Raw genomic sequence first — 21828 nt, forward strand, 5'->3', positions numbered from 1 at the left:
TGAATTCCTCAAAGGCGACTGGACCCGACGGTGTATCCGATCCTGTCTTGAAGGAATGCGCCAGGGAACTTGTAAAGACGCTATCTCAGCTCTTTGCTTCCAACACGGAGTTCCACCTGGAAAAGACTTCCACGACCAGCGTCAGGTTCAGGTCATAAAGGGTGGTGGGCGGTACATGAGATCAATCCCGAAATCCCATTTGCCACATCTCAAAAGAAGAGAACTACGCCAAAAATGCCGTTTTACGATACATGCACAACATGACTTACAGGTTTTCTAATTTGGTTGTTGCATTAAACAGCCCGACTGGTAGGTGAACAAATGCATTATCGTCCAAATCTCTGGGAGAACAAAGTAGAATTTTGATAGGATGTATACTCACTTTCTGGAAGAATTACTTATTACTCTATTTTGCGTGCTAGTTTGTAGGTGGAGTGTGTGGGTTACAGTGAGGGCTGCGTGCCACCCGCCTGTGTAGATTCATACAAAGTGTAAGTTACAAAGTGTGAAGAAAATGTAGAACTGTTTCTGATTGGATGACGACTACACCATAGCTCAGTGGTTACAGCATCACTGGTTACAAGCGAGGGTCCCTGGATCGAGTCCTTGAGGTGTCAGTCGATTTTTTCTTCAGACTGTTCTCCTTTGTGTCTTACCCTCGAATTAGTGAACTCTTTATAAGCAGCTAAATAAGCAGGGTGGCCAAGGACGTTTTGGGATACGTGAACCGTAGCAGACACCAGAAACCAGATCTTGCGATACAAGAGCTATCACTCAAGCAAAAGAATATTCGTCTGAGTATCAACAACTCCACCAACCCAGCAGTCAAGGCCAATCTGAAAAGACAGCGAAATGACCTTCAACACACCATCAGAGACAAGTGTCGAGCCAATGCTGAGACGCTTCTGGAGGCCAAAGCAGCAGAGAGTGTGAGAGGCTGAAGGACGGGGCATGCATGTTTAAGGCTGTGCACCTCATGAGACGACGGAAAGCCCAGTGACCGGCTGTGGCGGACGAGACTGGACGGTTTTCTGGCAGCGACGGTCAAGCGGCAGCTGTCGTCAGAAGTCACTTTATGAAGCCGTTTCTTTCAGTTGAATTCGGGTAAAAGTCAGTTAGGCTGAGAATTGCTCTCAAGGAAAAATTCGCAACACACCGTCGCCAGTATAAAACAATAGAAAACTGTTAGAAACTGGAAAGCAGCCGACTCGTGTAGACGGATTGTGAACGCGAGCTAAAAACCTTGGACCATGTTAAGCATGAACGTCTAGTTACAGTTTTGTTTTCCCTTGGTATAGCTGGAACTGCCTGGAATGGTTCGCTGACTACATCTTAGGGTGTTTCCAGAGTGTCAAAGTTCTGGACACTGTTAGTGAATCCGTCAGTTGCTCCCATGGTGTTCCCCAAGGTAGCATCCTTGGGCCACTGCTTTTTGTGCTCTACACTAGTGAACTCCACACCATACTGCCACCGTCTGTATGTTGCGGATTTCTGTTCAACTAAGATTAACGCATGTTGTTGTATTTGGTTCTTGTCTGGTAGAGTTCAGTGTCTGATGTCATATATGGTCTAAGTGTACGCGCGAATATGGTATGGTGTTTTTCCGTTGTCTTTTTCTCGAGTCTTGTTTTCGTTTTATCCTCCTGTGCCCTCGATGTTTATTATTGAGAAGTGAATACTACTATTGAAGCTAACTGAACGGAGTGTTGCTGTGTGGTGGGGGCCAGGAAGAGAACAATTTACTATTTCATGTACAGCACCAAGAACTTGCAGATGACATTGTCATGGGCTGCTCCAATTCTGACCCTGCCATGACAAACCTTGCTACCTGGCTGTAGGACAATGGCCTGCTCCTCAACACTCCCAAGACACAGTTGCTCTTCATTCGGCCACGAGGCGCAGCTGCAATACAACCGGAGGTCATCTGCAATGGCGAGAAATTCTGTGTTACCCCTACAGCCAAGAACCTTGGTTTAGTCTTGGACAATGATTTATCCTGGGCTCCACATGTGGAGTATATTGGTCGCAAGACAGCGCGAACAATTGGTCAGCTCTGGAGGCATGGACGAGGATTGAGTTAGCTTCCCCGGCGAACATGGTTTCTGAGCATGATCCTTTCCCAGCTGTGTTATGGTTCAAATCGTTTTTTTTCCAGGACTTAGCGCACACCTGCTTGATCAAGTCTCCAAACTCTCCAAGACGGGTCTACGGTCAACCCTCCAACAGCGTAATCTCATGCCCACAGCTCCTATTCTATCCCTGCTGGTGTCCCCAGCCTACTGCAACTGCTAAATCAAACGTTTCTCGTCCTAGTTCATCGGTGCCTCCACCACAAAGCTAGCCCCCTGCTTTAGGAGATGTTCACAGGCACTGCTCCAGTTCGCGTCCCAGCAACATCCGGGCAACTTGAGGGCAGCAGTCCAATCTGCTATGTGTGCCTTTTCTCCGCGGTCCCTTGGGGCTACGTTCCATCCGGTTCGTGGCAAGTGTCTAGTGGAATGCTCTTCCCGTCAGCGTCAGAACTGAGGGTGGAAAACGAACCTTCCAGGCTCTCACACGTGCACTACATCTGGAGATGATTTGCAGCGGAGCAGTAACTCGGTCAGTAACTCTCACACGTGCACTACATCTAGAGGTTATTTGCAGCGGAGCAGTAACTCGGTCAGCAACTCTCACATACTGATCGATCTCTGTCTCGATATCTCTCTCCCCCCCCCCCAACTCACTCTCCCTCCTCTCTACCTCCTCTCTCCCTCCTCTCTCCCTCCTCTCTCCCCCCCTCCCTCTCTCTTTCTCATACTCTCTCTCTCTCATACTCTCTCTCTCATACTCTCTCTCTCTCTCTCTCTCTCTCTCTCTCCCCTCTCCCAGCCCCTCTCTCTCACTCTCTCACTCTCTCTCTCTCAATCTCTCTCTTTCTCCTTCTCTCTCTCTCTCTCTCTCTCTCTCTCTCTCTCTCTCTCTCTCTCTCTCTCTCTCTCTCTTTTTTTTCTCTCATTCTCTCTCTCATTCTCTCTCTCATTCTCTCTCTCTCTCTCATTCTCTCTCTCTCTCTCTCTCTCTCTCTCTCTCTCGTTTTCTCCCTTTCCTCTTTTGTTCTCTCTGTCATACAGTATCTACGACCTAAGTTTGATTTTTCACTTCTTCCCCACTCATCTACTACCATGTTCATAATCAATAAGAGAGCATGTCTCTCTTCCAAGAAATGCAGTGTACAATGGACCTACTGGACACAGCGTTCACTTGCCCACCTGCACTGATGACAGTTCACTTTCGTCCCAATGCAGACCACCCGCTTCTACCTCGTCTTGATGCCTCAAAGGCAGCTGGAAAGAACTACGCAAAAAACCTCTTTTCCGATACATGCCCACCATGACTTACAGGGTTTGTAATTCAGTTGTGGCTTTGAACAGCCCGTCAGGCAGGTCAACCAGTTGATTATACCTCAAATTTCTGGGAGAACAAAGAAGAATTAGGATAAGATGTACATTGTACGTCAAGTGTGTGGGTTACAGTGAGATCTGCGTCTCACCCACCGGTGTAGATGAGAGAGAGAGAGAATGATAGAGAGAGAGAGAATGAGAGGGAGAGAGAGAGAGAGAGAAACATAGGGAGATGAACAAATTAAGGAGATACATCCGGTTGATTTGACTTTGCACTGTCGGGCTAATATGTCTGGCAGGCGGAAAGTAAGAAATCAGCCAATTGCATCTCTCAGTAGTCTGACAGAGACATTTGCTAACATAGTGCACGATCCAAGCCGGCCTGCTGACATATGTTTACGCCCAGCCACCCAACAGCCAACTACTGCTGCTCGACTGTCCCATTTTCGACCCGTAACTGTGGCGCACATCACCACACTGCTCAAAGCAACAAACAAAAGTAAGTCACCTGGCTCTGACAACGTCTTACCAGCCGTACTGAAGCATGGTCGTGATTCCATAGCAGTTTCTCTCACTGATATTATCAATAAATCTCTGAGCACAGGGTGCGTACCAGATATTTTCAAGAATGCCACAGTCAGCCCAGTTTTCAAATCAGGCGATGCAGAAAGCTCTACTAATTACAGACCAGTCTCATTATTGCCCATATGCAGCAAGATATTAGAACGAGTTGTCTTGGAGCAGCTGATTGCATTCTTTAAGTTACACAACATCATGTACGTGCCTGACAATCAATTTGCCTACCGTACCAACAGCTCGTGTGAGGACTGCCTAGCGCTAGTGGTCGACGAATGGCTCCAAGCCCTTGATAACAACGAGTACTGCGGCATAGTGTTTGCAGATATGAGCAAAGCTTTTGACCGAGTTAAGCATCAAGAGCTCATTGACGAGTTGAAGATGCTTGGCATTGCTGACACTGCACTTGCTTGGTTTGCAAGCTACCTGACCAGACGCGTCCAGCGAGTAAGAGTAGGACAACAGCTAAGTGGGGCCCGCCCTTGCACAAGAGGCGTCCCACAAGGCTCCGTGCTCGGCCCATTGCTATTTTGCATTTACACCCGTGACGCACCACAGTGCTTCCAACATGCATTAAATCAACTTTATGCCGATGATATCACACTCTATATCAGGCACAAGTCCATCCAGATCATCACAACCCAGCTGAGTGCTGACCTTGCCGCTCTGGACCGCTACCTAGATCAGAAGGGATTGGTGTTAAACCCGTCCAAGACTCAGTTTGTCCTGCTCAGGCGACCGAGCACGGAGCTGCCACCTGGCACCGCAGTCAACTGCCGGGGCACTTCCATAGTCCCATCTGCTTACGCTCGGTACTTAGGAATACTGGTTGACAAACATCTGTCTTTCTCAACCCAAGTGGATGCAGTATGTGCAAATGTCAATAGGAAGGTTGGAGCATTTGTCCACGCAAAGCAGAATATCAGCATTTTTGGCAAACGACTTTTCTATTTATCGATCATTCAGTCCACATTTGAGTTTGGCAGCACTGCATATATTCATTGCTTATCACAAGCCCTATATGACAAGCTTCTTACTGCCAGCCGCGTAGCATTAAAGAGAATATTTTCGTTGGATAGAATGACTCCCACCACTCTTCTATACAGTCATACTAACTTGTATGCCCTTGAGAAACGCCTCAACTTCAAAACCTATGTATTTGTTTACCGCTGCCTGAATGGACTTGCTAGTCCTCTTCTGCGAGACCGCTTTACCTTGCGCGCCCATGGTGCTCGCACTGCAGCCACCACCCGTGGCCAAGTCTCTGCTGCTCTTGTTCTGCCCCCCGCTAACACCCGATATGGCTTTAGTGCAATTTATTATTTGGGCGCTGCCAGGTGGAATACACTTCCACCGGCTCATCCATCAAATTATACCTAGGGTTCCCTGTAAAAAGGCGCTGACGCCTGTTGGGAATTCCCTAGTAAAAGAAGAATAAATAATAATAATAATAATAATAATAATAGGATTACAAGTACCTGTGTACCGGTTTTGTGGCACAATGATTATAGCCATTATAGCCATTATATTTGGTCGTCTCCATTCTTGTGCAATCATGCATTATGTAGGTTGGTTCTCTTCATGTTATTGTGACCAATTTCATAGATGTTGGTTGCCTTGTTGCTTTCTCTCCCCTCTCCTCTCACCCAAGCCATTCTGCATAAGCGAAGCTGTGGACGCAGCATACTGCTGCTACACTTCAACGCGGGAATGCGCATAATAATAATAATAATAATTACAAGTACATTGATTTGTAACTAGTTGGATGAACATATTGCCACACGCAGAGCCTTCCAGCTCTTACGACAGGCAGCTGTTGCCCGGAGCGAATGGAGATCTCCCAGGTTCAGGAGTCTACCCTTCCCGGCTTTCTGCAGATCTTGATGCAGCACGCTGGGAAGAGTGACGCGTGGCCGGCCAAGCCATCTGGTGCTGTTGTTTGCGAATAAGATTTCCATTGGGTTGATGGTTGCCAAATAGGCGCCACCTGGCACGGCGTACAAAGATGCTGATCTCCTCTATTTGGCACCTCTGGTACAGTGCTTCATTGGAGATACGCTGTGGCCATTTGATGCCAAGGAGAGACCGCAACTGACGTCGGTGTAAGGCATCCAACTTCTGGAAAGCAGATTGCGTGAGGCCCCAAGTGCCACAGTTGTACGCGAGGACAGGTAGGACGAACGCCGACTACAGTCACAGGCGAAGACGCTCACTCACAGCAGATCTCCGTTTCCAGAGAGACATCGAAGTGAAGGCCGCTGAAGCAAGCTGCTTCCTTCAAGCTACGTCAACCTCGTCGCCAAGAAGAGATCCTAGTTTCTTTCGGACCATTCTCCACTCATCACCAATCCTTTCGTTGCTTCTGAGCACCTGAGTACGTTCCGTTTTACTTGGATTGACACTCACTGACCCTATCAATATCAACTGGAAATGTAATATCACCAAACATCCAAATACTATCATTTATCACTCCCTTAGTATTGACTCCCATAGATTTTTGCCATACCTAAGCAGTCAAATATTCCTGCATATTTCACTCCTTAGGGCTATATTGACTGCTTATATTTGACTGCTTAGGGGTTGCGCAGTTGAACGGTGCCTACAATGGCACGTATGCATAATTTTCGCGCGGATTTTTGCTGCGGGGCATCTTCTGCATCTGCTGCAGGCCAGTGCAATGCAGGTGCAGAGAGCTAGAGCTAGAGGTAGAGAGTAGTCAGTAATGCTGTTGCAGATTTTGTTTCTCGTCCCTTGCTGTTGTCTAGCTGTACTTGTAGTGTTGAGCAGCCTAGGCTAGATAATAGTTATGTCCTTCCCACTGGTGGAAGTTGTCTCAAGCAGTCTCGTCTTGTCGCCGTTCGCCGTTTTCTTCTAAAAAAAGTTTTTAAAAAAATAAAATGCCAGGGCATTGCCATTGCATTGTTCCTGGTTGCTCCAACAGGAAGAATACTTGTAAGTTCGGACTGTTTCCTTCCAACCCTGATGATGGAAAAGTAGTATACCAGAAGCAGAGGCTTTGTGGATCGACTGCGGATAGGATAGGTTGCGGCGGAAGTGATCCAGCTTGCAAAAACTTGTCGTTTCATCGCCTCCCTCCTGACACTGACAAACGAAGAGAATGTCGCCGTCAGTGGCTGGCAAAAATCCCAAGAACCAATGTACCTCTTTCAGCCAACTCCTATGTCTGTGCCGTCCATTTCGCTGGAGGACGTCGCTCCAGTGCTGACGAAGCTCCAACTGTATTCGTTTCCCGTGCTGTCGTGAAGGAAAGGCAAACTAGGACAGCTCTTGGATTAAGAGTTGGTGGACAAGCCGTTGATTATTCACTCTCATTGTAATATCAAAAAGTATTCTTTCTAGACCAAAGAGTGGTATATTTGATAACATTTAATAACTAATAGCTCTTGGATTGGTGGCGCCTGTCAGTCAGGAAGTTTTAGAGCCTGAGACTGAGGATTGTGAGAGTGATGTTCAAAGTGCTGATATGACAGTTGAGCACGACTATGGGAAAGTGCTGATGGACAAACGTGTGGAAGATCTGGAGAAAGAAGTTAAACGCCTTACCTGCAAACTAGACAACTGCACGTATGATCTGGCGCAGACGAAGACGCTACTGGAGAAATGCCAGTTGAGTTACGGCACAATGCGGCAGGATCCTGCTAAACTCTTGTTTTACACTGGTTTGACAGTGGCTGGCTACGATGCGTTACTCAACCTGATGATGGATAACATGGCTGGGATGAGCTATAAGTGGGATGTGGATGAGGATTTCCTTGGCAAAGATCAGCGCGGTCGGCCACGCACACTGTCCATGGAGAACGAGCTTCTCCTCACTGTTATCAAGCTGCGACACAATTTTCCAGAGTCCGACCTTGGCAATCGCTTTGGAATAACGCAGTCATCAGTATCTCGTATCTTTGCCGCAGTTCTGAAGTGCATGTACTTCACTTTCCAGGAGTTGGACATTTGGCCATGTAGGGAGCTGGTTGATCGGTTCATGCCCTCTGAGTTCCGGAAGAAGTTCCCCCGTACAAGGGTTGTTATCGACGCAACGGAATTTCCCATTGACAAGCCCGCTAACCCCAAGGTTCAGGCTACGACTTGGTCCAACTATAAGAACAAGAATACTCTCAAACTGCTCGTCGGCGTGACCCCAAATGGCTCCATTTCATTTCTATCATCTCTATGGGGTGGCCGTATTTCCGACAAGGAGATTACCAAGCGCAGTGGCATTCTTGATAAGCTGGAGAAAGGGGATGCCATAATGGCTGACCGGGGATTTGACATTGCGTCCCTACTTCCTGATGGTGTCGAGCTGAATATTCCCCCGTTCTTGGGAACACGGGATCAACTTGAACCTGAGGAAGTCGTTGCTACAAGACGGATTGCGACGTTGCGCATCCATGTCGAACGCGCCATCGAGCGCATCAAGAACTACACAATCACGCACTTCATTCCGTCGTCTCTCATGTCTCTGGCCGAGCCTATCATCACTGTGTGCGCTTTCCTCACACTTTTCATGGAGCCGCTAGTTCCGCCGCCGGTTCAAGAGCAGGACCAACTCACCAGCAGCGTAACTCCACCACCTGCGCCCAGTTGTGTTCCAACATCATCGTCTAGCACCGACGGAACAGCTCAGCCATCGGTGGATGACACTGACCGCCATGGATCTGCAGATGTCCAAGAAGTGATGCTCACGCAAACGGCTGTGTTGCCCTCCACAACAGTAGTTCAAGAAGGCAAGACGAGTGAAGAGAAACCACCGGAACCTGATGCCAGCATCTCACATAGTGTCAGTGCTAGTGCTACCAATGTCGAAAATGTGTGTTTCTCCTGTGGCGTGGGAGATCAGCGAGTCCTCAGGGTATATAAAGGTTGCCATCGCCGCTACCACCATATGTGTCAAAATGATGACGATGAGACTGGACATTTCTGTAACAGGCGCTTCGCCTCCAGTGGATAACTGACTGTTTTTCAGCATGTCAGATTTCATTTTCTTTGTGTGTATGTGTGTATGTATGTAAGTATGTGTGTGTGCCCGTGTGCACATGTGCATGCACTCTGTGTGTGGGTGTGCATTCGCTGTTGGTCATGCTCAACAGTTAAAAAAAAAAGTATGTAGTGTTAACTCATTATTGGTACGTGAAAACCCAGTGCAGCACCGTGTACCGTGTATCTATCATTCTTTTTTTTCTTCTTTTTTTCATCGTTCCTACAGTAAATTTTATTACCCATTCCGGACTGGGGTTACATGGCTGCTAATTATCTTAGTTTATTTCACCTGTTGAATATTCAGCCAATATTGGATATTGGTAAGTGACCCAGTTTTGGAGCAATGTGTGAAATGGGTACCCTTTTGCGTTGACGGTATTATTGATAGCTGTGTAGTATTTTGTACTGTAAAGAATGACTTGGAGCCAGACATACTTCACATTCGTTCTGTGTTGTGAAGGTAGTGAAATAGCCAGTACACATACCAACATTGAACTGAGCTTGGCATGTGGAAAATAGTGACTATATTCAAGCTTCCAAGTGATGGAGAACAAAGAAATGACCACCGTGATGCCAAGAAAAAAGACCAAAGTGATAAACTGTACACCATAGTGACGTGCATAACAGAATGTGTCTACCGGTATATCTGGACATAAGTATACCCTCACTACTAAGCGCATATGCATATATCGGGATATAAGCACACTCTTGCTTCTGGTAAGAGAATGTATTTGTACCCACACCACTTACAACCATTAACATTCCTACAGCATTGCGCTACATCCACACGTTGCCCAATAGCACACACTTACATGTACATGTACAGGCGCACACAAAGAAGAGAAAACGAACCTATTTCTTTGTGTGGACAGAAGGGTCCAATGACCTATGATAACAACTTGTGGACAGAAGGGTCTAACCACCTATAAATTATAAACATGGAAAAAAAAGAACTCAGGCAGTATAACTGCAACTGGGCCGAATCATTCAGTATGGCACTTGCTCACAGCATCATGACATGGCAGCTTTCGGCAATACATGCTGAAAATAGAAAGCTCTCAGTGTGGCAAGGTTGCAACGAATAAACTCATCATCCCTTGCGATACGATCAATCTTTGTCCCACCAGTGCGTGACCATACAATGAAATCACAAGAAGATAAACCAGTGACAAAGAGCTGCATTTGCACTTGGTAATAGTATGCATGCTTGCGCTTCAATGTGTAGTGTGAGCCATCATACTGCAAACAAAAGTTCTTAACTGACCTCACAGCTTCGTCAAACGACATGTTGCGTGCGGAATACGGACACTTGATCTCTAGAACCACTTGTGTCTTGCCATCATCTGCAATACCGTCTGGACTAGCTCCAAACCAAGGCTCCTCCGGATTGACGATCAGGCCACACTTCGACACGTGCACGACGTCGCCAGACTTCCCGCGTTCCTCTACATAGGCCTCCCTGGCCACATCCTCATTCGCGATTCCCCAATCCGTTGCAGCTGATGAGAAGAACGGCCGGTCCGTGATGGCACTAACAAGCCTCGCGGGATCAGTCGAACTTCTTCGGCGAGCAACAGTCTTTGCTATAGAAGCTGTGATCCGCAACTTGCGTTGCCTCATCCAGAGGTCACTTCCATGCTGATCCGATGTTCTGACATGAAGTTCGTGTGCCTGCTCAGGTGTTACAACTACATTGTCTTGGTACCAATGCCATTGCTTGTCGTTGTCATCTATCCACTCAGTGTCTGATGGAACAGGCGTGGTGTCATCAGTGGCGTCAGCATCCATCCACTCACAATCGGATGGAAGAGCTTGAAGGAAGTTCGTCACTTGTCCCTGTGTGGTGCGCTGATCTTCCGGAACAGTATCTGGGGCCGTTCGGGTGAATAATTGTTGAAGAAGGGGGCTACAGGAGGTGTTAATGCATCGATGAACAAATAATACAATTTTGTGTGTATATGTATGTGGTAGACTAACAATGCTGAGCAGAGAGAGCAGCGGGGCAGTTGGAGTCAAGAGCCAATGTTACAAAGTGGTACGGATGCAAGCCTTGAACATCTTTTCAAGCTGACCAAGCACGTGTGCACTAAGTCCTGGAAAGAAACTGTTTGAACCATAACACAGCTGGGAAAGGATCATGCTCAGGAGCCACATTCGCCGCAACAAGATGTTACGAGTTACGACAAACAGTCCACCAACGTGATCAGATTAAATAAAGTCAGCGAGTGCGACAAAATGGCACAAAAGTAACAAGGAGTACTGAGACATTCAGCAACCTGACACCTAGCTGGAACACTTCTCCAAGGCGCAAGCCAACAACCTTCCAACTTGAAATGCTCAGGTTTGGACAGGTCCAAGAGGGTAGGAAAGCATATTTTCGTTGGATAGAATGACCCCACCACTTTTGTCTACTGTCATACTAACTTGTACACTCTTGAGAAAAACCTCAAAATCAAAACCTATATACTTGTTTACCGCTGCCTGAATGGCCTTGCTGGTCCTCTTCTGCGAGATTGCTTTACCTCGTCTCTGGTGGTCGTGTTCTGCCCCCCCCCCCCCCCCCGCCTTGGCAACACCTGATATGGCTTCCGTGCGATGTTTTATTTACAGGTTGACAGATATTAAGTTGGCTCATACCCAATTAATTAAATAAAAAATTCACGATTCCCGTGAGACTTGGCTGGAAGCCAGGCTTTCCGCATCCGTAGGAACGCCACCACCCTTCAAGGATCCAGCCGCTTGCAGCCCCTAAAGCGTTGGGAGGTAAGTAGATCAGCTCACCAGCAAGTGATCAAAGACTGAAAATCCAATTCACTGCATCCATGATTTCCTCGTGCTAGGCCACGAGTTCCCATTACTGTGGGTTGCAGCACGGCTGGAAAAATCCTTCCGCTTCCAAGCAGGACTTGAACCTGGTACCCTATGTTTCTCATTCATGATCTTAGACCAGCACACTATGCCTGTATACCCAAATCGGAACATAAAACGACCTGATCAATTTTGTTCAAAATTGCACAGCTCTACTACCAGAATATTGTCAGTTCCGAAAAATGGGAAGGATTGAAACATACCTTCATAGTTAAAACCTGATTTGAAATTTCTGGTATGTTGGAGTATGTTACACAAACACACATCCCAGCATTTTGCCTCTACTGTATCTGAGTGGTGACTTCTGCAGTCAAGCCAAGCCGAATAGGGTGGCTGGGATTTCTTCTCAGGGTTCTTGGCTGCCCATACTAACAATCTCATTTGGCTCCGAAAGCAAATATCTGTACTTCGCCGGGTTTTTTCCGAAAGTGGCCAGATCAATTTTCTTCATTTCTTCAAGAAGTACAGCCAGCTATGTGGTTCATACATTAAACATTAGATATTCGATATTGAATCAATGTGAAGGACCTAGGAGCACGGTTTACTGAATCCAATATTGGCTGACGTGTGCGGTGGACAAAAAGCATTATAGTCAAACATAATGGCCGTATAGATTTCATTCAAATGTTGCAAAGGTATTTAAAAATAGTAATGGGAAGAGTTTACCGAGTTATGGCCCCTACAGCTACCAGAAGCATACTTTGTCAAGTACTACCAACACGGAGTTCCACCTGGAAAAGTCTTCCACGAGCGGCGTCAGACTCGGGTCATAAAGGGTGGTCAGGATAAATGAGATCAATCAACGAGATGCAAAATCCCCAAATCCCATTTGCCACATCTCAAAAGAACAGAACTAGGACAAAAATGCCTTTTTCGGTACATGCACAACATGACTTACAGGGTTTCTAATTTGGTTGTGGCGTTGAACAGCCCGACAGGTAGGTGAACAAGTTGATTACCGTACAAATCTCTGGGACAACAAAGTAGAATTTTGATAGGATGTATATCACTTCCTGGAAGATTATCTTATTACTCTATTTTGTCGTACTAGTTTGTAGGTGGAGTGTGTGGGTTACAGTGAGGGCTTTTACCCAGCCGCCTGTGTAGATTCACACCAAGTTTGAGCTACGAAGTCTGAAGAAAATGTTGAACGCTGAATTCGTCGGGAATGGATGTGTTAGTGCCTCTACAGCATGCAAAGTACATATACATCTATGGAGGTGCACGGCTGGATGTGGCTGTCATTGGAGTCTGGTAGGTTTGAGCAAACATTCTTCGATGCTCGGGTGTATAACCCTTATGTTCGTTCAAACCGAAACCCCGCCTCCCTGGTCACCGTCTATGCCAGACACGAGAAGGAGAATAGTCGCAGCTACGAAGCACGAGTTTTGCACATCGATCATGCATCATTTGTCCCCATCGCCCTAAGTTGCACTGGCGGGCAAAGCGAAGGCTCTGTACTGCAGGGTTGCGTCCATGGTATCGGAGAAGATAGGAGAGTCTTTCTCGTCGGTGATTGCCTTTCTTCGGGTGAGGTTGGGCTTTGCCCTCATCCGAGCAGCTGCCGCTGCCATTCGTGGTCATCGACGTCCAGCCTCTTCCTCTGCCGTTGATCAGAACCGTCGTGAGAACTAACTACTTGCACTGTATCCCCATTGTACTTGCACTTCCTGTCAAAAATTCATCTTTTCTTTTCTCTATTTATTTTCTTTACCAGGCGTGGGCCTGGGCTATCAAAATGGGTGCCTTATTATTTTATCTGTTTCTGTTTTAATGACAGTCCATTGCAGATTACAATTTTTTTACATCTATGCTGTGATAGGTGATTTCAAGTAGTGCTTTGAGCCGAATTCTTACTTTGGGGCTCATAATATGGCCGAATTTGGACATTCTCTCAGCCGATAGAAAAGCCGATTAGGCGAAAAATCGGGTCGATTTGGGAAATGCCTAGCTGGTGCTCATGGCCAATGATACTACCGTGCTCGCTGCAAGTTTTGGGGCTAGTCAAGGGGATATTGCGTTGTGGCGAACAGAGAGCAGATACGGAGGACCAGGCAACCAGTGCAGCTGGTACGGGTAGGGAAGCGAGGCAACAGCACAGCGGATGGCCAGCCTGGTTAGGTGTCCACCAGGACCGAAAGCATCCAGTGCGCAGCGCTGAACATTGTTCAGACGCTGGAGGTGACTCTGCACAGCTCCCATCCACACAAGAGGCGCATACTCCATGACTGGTCGTACCAACGCCTTATATACGGTCCACCTGCCGGCGCAGGTGAGGATGTGGGCGGCTCGGTTTAGGACCCCAAGCCGTTGGAGTGCACGGGTGGCTGCGGAGCATAGGTAGTTTGTAAATTTTATTATTTAAGGGGTCAGTCTACCCATAAATTCCATATGGCATTCAATTGACCGTAACTTTGGTGTCTCTCAATGGATTTGAGTGAAAGTTTGACCACACACTTCTTCAACTATACTGGCTCTCTGGACATGATTTAAAAGTTCTTGTGCCTCGCTGACAGGCTTTCCAAGCCGGAAAAACTCAAAATTCCTGCATAGTGCCTCGGTGTGCGCGACACCCAGTAGCCAAAATAATGCATTTACAACATGTTCACATTTTCGTGCCCATTCTGTCCGTGCACGGGATCCAAACCTAAAACAAGTCCAGAAGCAGCCATGGGTTGTGGGGTAGGGCCCCTCAAAGTGGCCCTGGAATCTGTCACAACGGAACGAGTTTGCGTTCTCTCACAGACTCCCACAGACCCAAGTCAATTTTTGGTTTTTGTAGGTTTAGCACATGCTACGAGGTCGTACCTTTGATACAACATCCAGTGCTGGGACGTCCACAGCAAGCCATTTCCACAGCACTGCACACCAAATCCAGGATACCCTCAAAAATCGGCAAAGACTACCACTCGCGTTCCACTACTGCCTAGTACTGAATTCTACCTGACTTCTTGACACGACTCAAACTTGCCAAAGTCACTAAATCAACGTCAACCACAATATTCAAGCCACATATCTGCAACGTCACGAGGGTGCTGGCAAAGGTCCTGCTGCATGTGCAGCCCAATACGTGGCTAAAAAAAGCAAAATTCTGCACACTTTCGCGTGTTTCCATGATAGGACAAGTTTCGCACGGTCTGCTCATATTCAAATACAGTGCTGCCAAAAAATGACAGCGTGCAAAAGAATCTTTTTCCTTGCAATGGCACATTTTTTCGGCCATACCTCTTGAGCGGCTGGTCAGATCGAGACAACAATTTTCAGAGATTTTGCAGCTACATGTAGTCATGCTCTTTCAACTGACGTAGCACTGGAAATGAATTTACAAATTCGATTTTTCACCGAATTTTTGGGTGGTCTGACACCTTAAATGATCTCCCAAAGGCATAGCCTATCTGGGTGATCAGGTGATCGCTAAAGGTCAACTTGGTGTCCATCTTCACGCCAAGGAGGGTGATGCTGGTTGTCTCGGGTACCAGTGTGCCATCAAACAGGAGTGCGGGGAGATCTAAGCCGGCGCGTCTGAGGGTGACTGTCATGGCCTGGGATTTGGTCGGGTCAAAAATCACTTTCAATGTATGGCCTCTGAGGGTGGCTGTCATGTCCTTGGATATGGTCGGTTGAAAAATCACTTTCCTTGTTTGGTCCCACTGGTGCAGTCTGTCAATGCCCAGCCTGCTGCAGCCAATACAGTTCCTTTTCACAGTGCTACCCGACAGAGCGATACGCAATCGCAGCAGCCATTCGTTTTCGTCAAACTCATTCTTGACACAGATGTCCTCGAACAGGTGGAGATAACGCTCCAGTGGCTGCCTTCCGTCGTATGTCGATACTTTCATTAAAGGCCCATGCCCACCGCTGTGACAGGGAGCCTCCGCTGAACCTCCCATCAACCTCACACGCGCAGCGTCACCCATTCCATCAACCTATCGCCTTCAAATACATACCGAATTCCGTTGGCGAAAAAGTTGGCTTCCAAATAACCTAGTTCCTGTTCCATGCTCGGTTTGTATCCTGGAGTGGTCTCCAAATGTTGTGAACCCTCTGTGATTCTCTAAATTGTCAGGATCGAACGACCACACTGCACGAGGACAACTATTAACTCTTGAGAGAATATTTCACTTCGATCAACAGCAACTAACGCTAAAACCACCAGGTAGTTATAGCGTGAAAATGACAGCAAACACATACAACATACAACTATAGCGCACACAGCAAATCACACATAGCGCATGTAGCGTATACCACGTCGTACACATCAGCAGTACGGCAGAGTCAAGATACAACTGCATTGCAACGAACACAATGCCACAAGCGAGAAGGCCTGTCACACTTGAGAAATTGTGGTTTCATAACAATAAGAGTTTCCATGACTTTCGAGATTATGCACAGCAGCAAGAGTACATAACCCCCAAGAGTGTGCAACTGCCTGCACAACCACTATGCTGTGCTGCGACGGCAGAACTTCACATCACGTGACATGGTTCAAAAGGTTATGCTGGCAAACAGTGCAAAGTGACGACAAGAGAGTTCCCAAAGTACCCAAAGCTGGGCTGCGTACAACCCTGTGTCTATCATGCACAGAGTGCAAATAATGTGTACGGGTTCATCACGTGATGTGAAGTTCTGCTGTCGCAGACCCCATAGCTGGAGTTGCACACTCTTGGGGGTTATGTACTCTTGACAGCAAGGGTACGGGCCTGTAATTCTTAAGGCTTGAGCGGGAAGATTGCTTGTGGTTTTAAACCATGTTGGCCGTCTTCCACATCCTAGGTCGGACTCCAGACCGTAAGCACTGATCCCTGTCTCCATTCTGCCTGTACAATGGCCTTCATTACTTTTAAAATTGTTTGTCCACCCAGCTTCGCGAAATCCCTTCTGGCACTCTCTTCAAATCCCAGATATCCCTGCTGTTGCAAAACTCTGTATGCTCGTGTAGCGACCACCCTGCCCATGCACGTACTCACTACTCCCTGCTCACCCAATTTTTCATCACTCTTCCTCCTCTCTCACACCATTATCGCTTATTGGTCACTGGGTACCGTGAGAATAAAGTTTTGACAACAACCACGTTATGAATTTGCAGTTGAAAGCCCTATTTGAATAAGGTGACCAGCTGTCTTTGATGATGCTGTGCGGTCCATGTACCCCATCTTTTTCATAGCTACGGGAATAAGGCTGCGTTTACACAAAGACAAAATGAAACGAAACGAAACGTAACGAAAACGGGCTGGCCTCGAATCGTTTTAAAATATTTTACACGAGAACGGAAAATCGTTTTGAACCGTTTACACTAAAACGGAAAACGGGCGATCAGGCTAGAGTTAGCACGTGCTGGTTTGGCGCAAGGGCGGGAAGTAACACGTTAGTTGGAGTTGGTACGTGCTGGTGGTCGCAAGGAATGGGTGTTTCCCGCTAGTTATATTCTGGCAAAGAATGGTTTCCATGACCCTGCTCCGTTTCCAATCATTTTCACTGTTTTCACCGTTTACACAAGAATGAAAACGTTTTGAAAACTTTGAAGTGCTTTGCATTTCGTTCCGTTTAGGTATCGTTTTCGGTCGTTGTCGTGTAAACGATAGTAGTAAACGCAACGATATCATTCCGGTTGGCGTATTTCGTTGTCGTGTAAACGCAAATCGTTTTCAATCGTGTAAACGCAGCCTTAAGCATCATTACCGCATAGTGAGGACTCTTGATTGCCATTTAGAGTGAGATTCGTTTTGAAAATTGACTTACATATCCGTAACGAGCTTGTTATTCTGAAATGCTGAGCCACTGAGATTCGTCAAATTGTCAGAGCGCAAAGAACTAGATGCAATAAAGCACAGAATAAAGCGGTATTTTATACACAAAATAAAGGACCAAGGAACTACACGTTATGGTATACAGTCCATTAACACCACCAGTTACTAAACAATCAGCGCGTGCGATAATAGCGCACGACACTGACCAACGGTACAGACGTTTCACGGCTGTTATGCATGCATAATCCAGCGACATTATGTACCGTGCGACATTTCCCCGTCACCCAGTGATCCATGATGCGGTCTTACACGACCTTGCTGCCTTTTTCAAATCTCTGGAAATAGTTGGCAAGGTTTAGCCTATGTTTCTGTCGATTCCAGCCGTTTTCCACGCTGGATTCGCGAAGTCTCGGCGAATTCACCTTCCTGCCTTCAAGCTGCGCAAGCAGATATTTTGATCGTCAAACTGCGCAATGGGAAAGTGAAGTTACGATCTTTTTCATTTTGTTCCACCTCGGCGTGCCGGCCATTGGCGTTTATCAGAATTGGCTCTCATTTGAGGCTTCCTCCTAAGGAGTGCAGAATTTTTGGCAGCCTTCACGCCAATTTTGATTGAAACGTTTGTCCTTTTCCTACGTCGTAGTTATATTTTCATTGCCTCCCAGATTATCGTTTTCGTGCCCAAGTCGATTTGCGTGGCGTACTTGGACGTTAGTTGCAAGTGTTTGCTGATATATGCAGAACGAGTGGAGGTGTGTTCTCCTGCCTCAATGTCTAACGAAGACCCCGGTTTCATTCGCCATAGGAGGAATCCGTGCATGCTTCGTTCTGGATGTCAGCAAGTACAAATCAGACATGCATCCAATGAACATTTTTTGAAATCCATGCTTTCGAAATGTATGTAGAAGCAGGACATTGTGTACAGATTTTAAATGTTAGACAGATAGGCATGGGTTTTTTGTATTACTAGTTTTACTGCAGACTTAGGCCTCGCACAATGTAGTCTGTCGGTGATCCTGCTGAAAAGCACACACTTGCATGCGTGAAGACCATACGGAAATACTTTTAAAAGTAATTGAACAACAACAAACGGCAACTATGATGCACCTCTCAACTTGTGGAGTTGGAAATCTAGCTCCAGCACCGCAGAGCTCTCAGCAGTATGCAGCGTGAGCAAGGCGTGTATGGTCGAAGTGAAAATACTTCCGTGACTCTTCAGCCACGTCTGGCTCTTGACACGTAGTCCTGAGAAATTTCTCACGAAACAGGTTTTTCGTCCACTGACATTACTTTCCCCTTGCTGTAATCTCTGTGTGAAACTTACGAACGGGACGAAAACGACATGCATTTTTGTATCTTGCACAATTGTATCTTGCACTGCATCAGCACTAAGCACAGCATGGCACTCAGGACAGTGCCGCAGCCGCTGGTGATGGCCGTACCCGGTTTTACCACTCTCGGCGTTCATGATAATTACATGTAAGGCAACACTTTGTTTTTTCTATGTTTCTCGTCATCGCCCGCGTAGGTTTTCAGAAATTTGGGAAGAAAAAAAAAGTTCATACTATATACATGTATGTGCGCTGCACATGCTGCAGCAACTATTACTAGATGGGTCAATCAAAATCGTAAATGTTTGCAACACAGCAGCAAAGAAGCGCTCCTCGTCCGTTCTCTGCGATGAAGGCTGTCATGACGAAGCTTTCAGTCTTTCACTGCCTGAGCCTCGTGGGTCCCAGGAATACCGTAAGTCGGACGAGTTCCGTTGCAACTGGCGTCTGTGGAACGATGTCGTAGGCAGAAAATCCAAGCAATAGACGCATGGCAAGGAAAATATGAGCAGCATGGAGACAAGAGTTTGATAAGCGGACACAAGAACGTTGAAGTAACAAAACCAAAATTAATGACGAGTGGGAAACGTTTGTTGATGCGATAGCAGATAAATGTATGTTCTCTTCGCCATCTCGTAATCAAACTTTATGCTCTCATTGTTGCAGTTTGCCTGATATTCGTGGGCTGATGTGATAATGTAGTGCAATCATGTATGAGACTACATGTACATGATTGTACAATTGTAGTCCTGTATACATGGTATACGCATGGCCACGGGGTACCTCGACAGCCTGACAAAAGACCAGTTTATCTCCGGGCTTGACTCACGGGGCATGCGGGTCCGCGTTCGGGAGCTAAACCCGCAAACGACAGACAGGGCCCTCCAGGCTGAGTGAGCCGTCTGAGTGTGAGAGGCTGAATGAGCCGTATGAGGATTCTGGTAACAAGGTTGACTCCCCAAATAGATAACCTCCTATTCACTGTTAACTGTAGAGGGGGTGCCACAGATTGTGGACAACACAGTAAGATCGGGCGCCGAAGAACACCTCGCCGAAGAACACCCAGGCTGGACAGCCCGCAAAATTTAAGAACAGTCCAGGCTAGAATTATCAGATTTAAGAACACACTACATTGTAGATGTATGGGAGGTGAGTACATGTCATGTACACGTGTAAACAGTAACTGCTACATGTACATTCATTCCCAATTACGACACCCACTAGTTAAGAAGTACTACATTGCACTACATGTACATATACATGTACATGTACATGTACATGACAAACGTCATGACGTCACTCGACTCGCCGCGCGCTAGAATCAAAAATTAAAGAACTTTCCTAGGCTGCGCTCGAGCCCCTGCGTTCTTCGGCGCCCCATCTTACTGTAGTAGAGTGATATTGAGTTACTGAGTGTACAGTCGGTACATTGGTGACATTCGGTTATGCTCTGGCACCCACAATAAGTGGGCTCAGTCTGTCTGATCAGCGCTTACCCAGGACCGGTGCTGCAAGCTTTCATGGCAGTTTGCATGTGGACTTCCATTACTCGGCTGTGCAAGGCACGGCCGAAGTCTCCCCAGGAATGGACGGAAGAGCACGCACGGGAGTGGGCATGTGAGCGGCGGTAGGGTGGCACGAATATAATCGCTTGTAATCTTGCCTGGAGAGAGCGTCAGCAATGATGTTAGTAGTTCCAGGTATGTGACGGACGGTGACCATAAAGTTACCCTTGGCGCAGATGAAGAAGAGCTGCCGTAGGAGTGACATCACATTAGGGCAGCGACTGGTGCAGACTTGAGAACAGCGGCGACAGCTTCGTTGTCGGTATGGAAGCGGATACGCTTGGAACACCACTGGTGGCCCCACGTAGCACATGCAAAGCAGATGGGATACAGCTCCTTGAACGTAATGCAGAGCGGAGTGTGTTGTGGTGACCAGTAAACTGCGCCATGCCCAATGGCGCCAGATGCGTCAGTTTCTAGCAGGATGTCGCTGGCTAGCGTCTCCTGGAGATCGAGGAAGAATGACTTGCCATTCCAGCCCTCGAGTAGGTTAGACCACCAAAGAAGGTCCAGATGACATTCTGGAGAGAGACGAATGCGGTGGTAGGGCTTGGAAACGTTGCGCGTGGCATCATACAGTCGGCGCATGAATGTACGGTCCGGCGTGATGACGCGGCTGGCAAAGTTCAGCTTGCCCAACAGCTGTTCAAGCTCCCGTAGACGGCAGGATTGGCGTTGGCGAAAAGGCCAATAGTCTGGAGCGGATGTCGTCAACCTTGTCCTGTGGGAGACGAGCCACTTTCTGGACGGACCCCAAACATGCACAGAAGGATGCTCAAAGGACTAGTTTTAAATTTAGGAATGAGCCACCTTAAAGCTTTCGAGAAGGCCGCAAGTTATGAGAACTCGGAGACTCTCACGTTTCTCTTCCAACAAATGCAGTGTACAAGGCCTCGAACTTACTACGATGGACTTACTGAACACAGCATCCACTGGTTCACATGCACTAAGCACAATTCACTTTTTTCCCAGTGCAGTGTCGTAGAAAACAGAATTCAGGTTTTGCAAATGTGCATGGCAACTACGAATACGGCCGGTAGGTTGGCGTACGGGTGTGTTCGCGCACACGTGCATGGATCATGAAATCAAGGGAAAAACTGTGTACCTGGCAAAACATGTGTACCTTGCAAAAATATGTGTACCTGACGGATTCGGAGGGTGCTACGAATGAAGAGGCTTCCATTCGTGAAAACGAGCTCTCCGCGGGGACTCTGACGAATCCTCGAACCCAGGTGACGAATCAGCATTCGTTTCATATCCGTACGCGTGGTGCAAAAGGTCCCTATTATCCGTCCGATATCAACTGATCGTCACACAACGAGATGCCACCAGGTATTGGCGGATATTGCTCGAAAAGATTTTTGAT

At 47.1% G+C, this 21828-nt stretch overlaps 1 protein-coding gene across 1 annotated transcript in view; it reads right to left on the minus strand.

Annotated features, from left to right (window-relative positions):
• The window catches only part of LOC135821780 (carboxypeptidase N subunit 2-like), a 44348-nt gene extending 23298 nt beyond the window's left edge, over positions 1 to 21050 (minus strand). Inside the window, exons 1-5 of the mRNA XM_065334777.1 lie at positions 20671 to 21050; positions 17559 to 17630; positions 12718 to 12789; positions 3382 to 3453; positions 270 to 341 (exon numbers count right to left, since the gene is read on the minus strand). Coding sequence (XP_065190849.1) covers positions 270 to 341; positions 3382 to 3453; positions 12718 to 12789; positions 17559 to 17630; positions 20671 to 21050 — 668 coding nt within the window. The remainder of the gene's footprint in view (positions 1 to 269; positions 342 to 3381; positions 3454 to 12717; positions 12790 to 17558; positions 17631 to 20670) is intronic.
• Positions 21051 to 21828: the final 778 nt, after the last annotated feature.

Source organism: Sycon ciliatum, chromosome 7, assembly GCF_964019385.1.
Source record: "Sycon ciliatum chromosome 7, ocSycCili1.1, whole genome shotgun sequence".
Taxonomy (NCBI): Eukaryota; Metazoa; Porifera; class Calcarea; order Leucosolenida; family Sycettidae; genus Sycon; species Sycon ciliatum.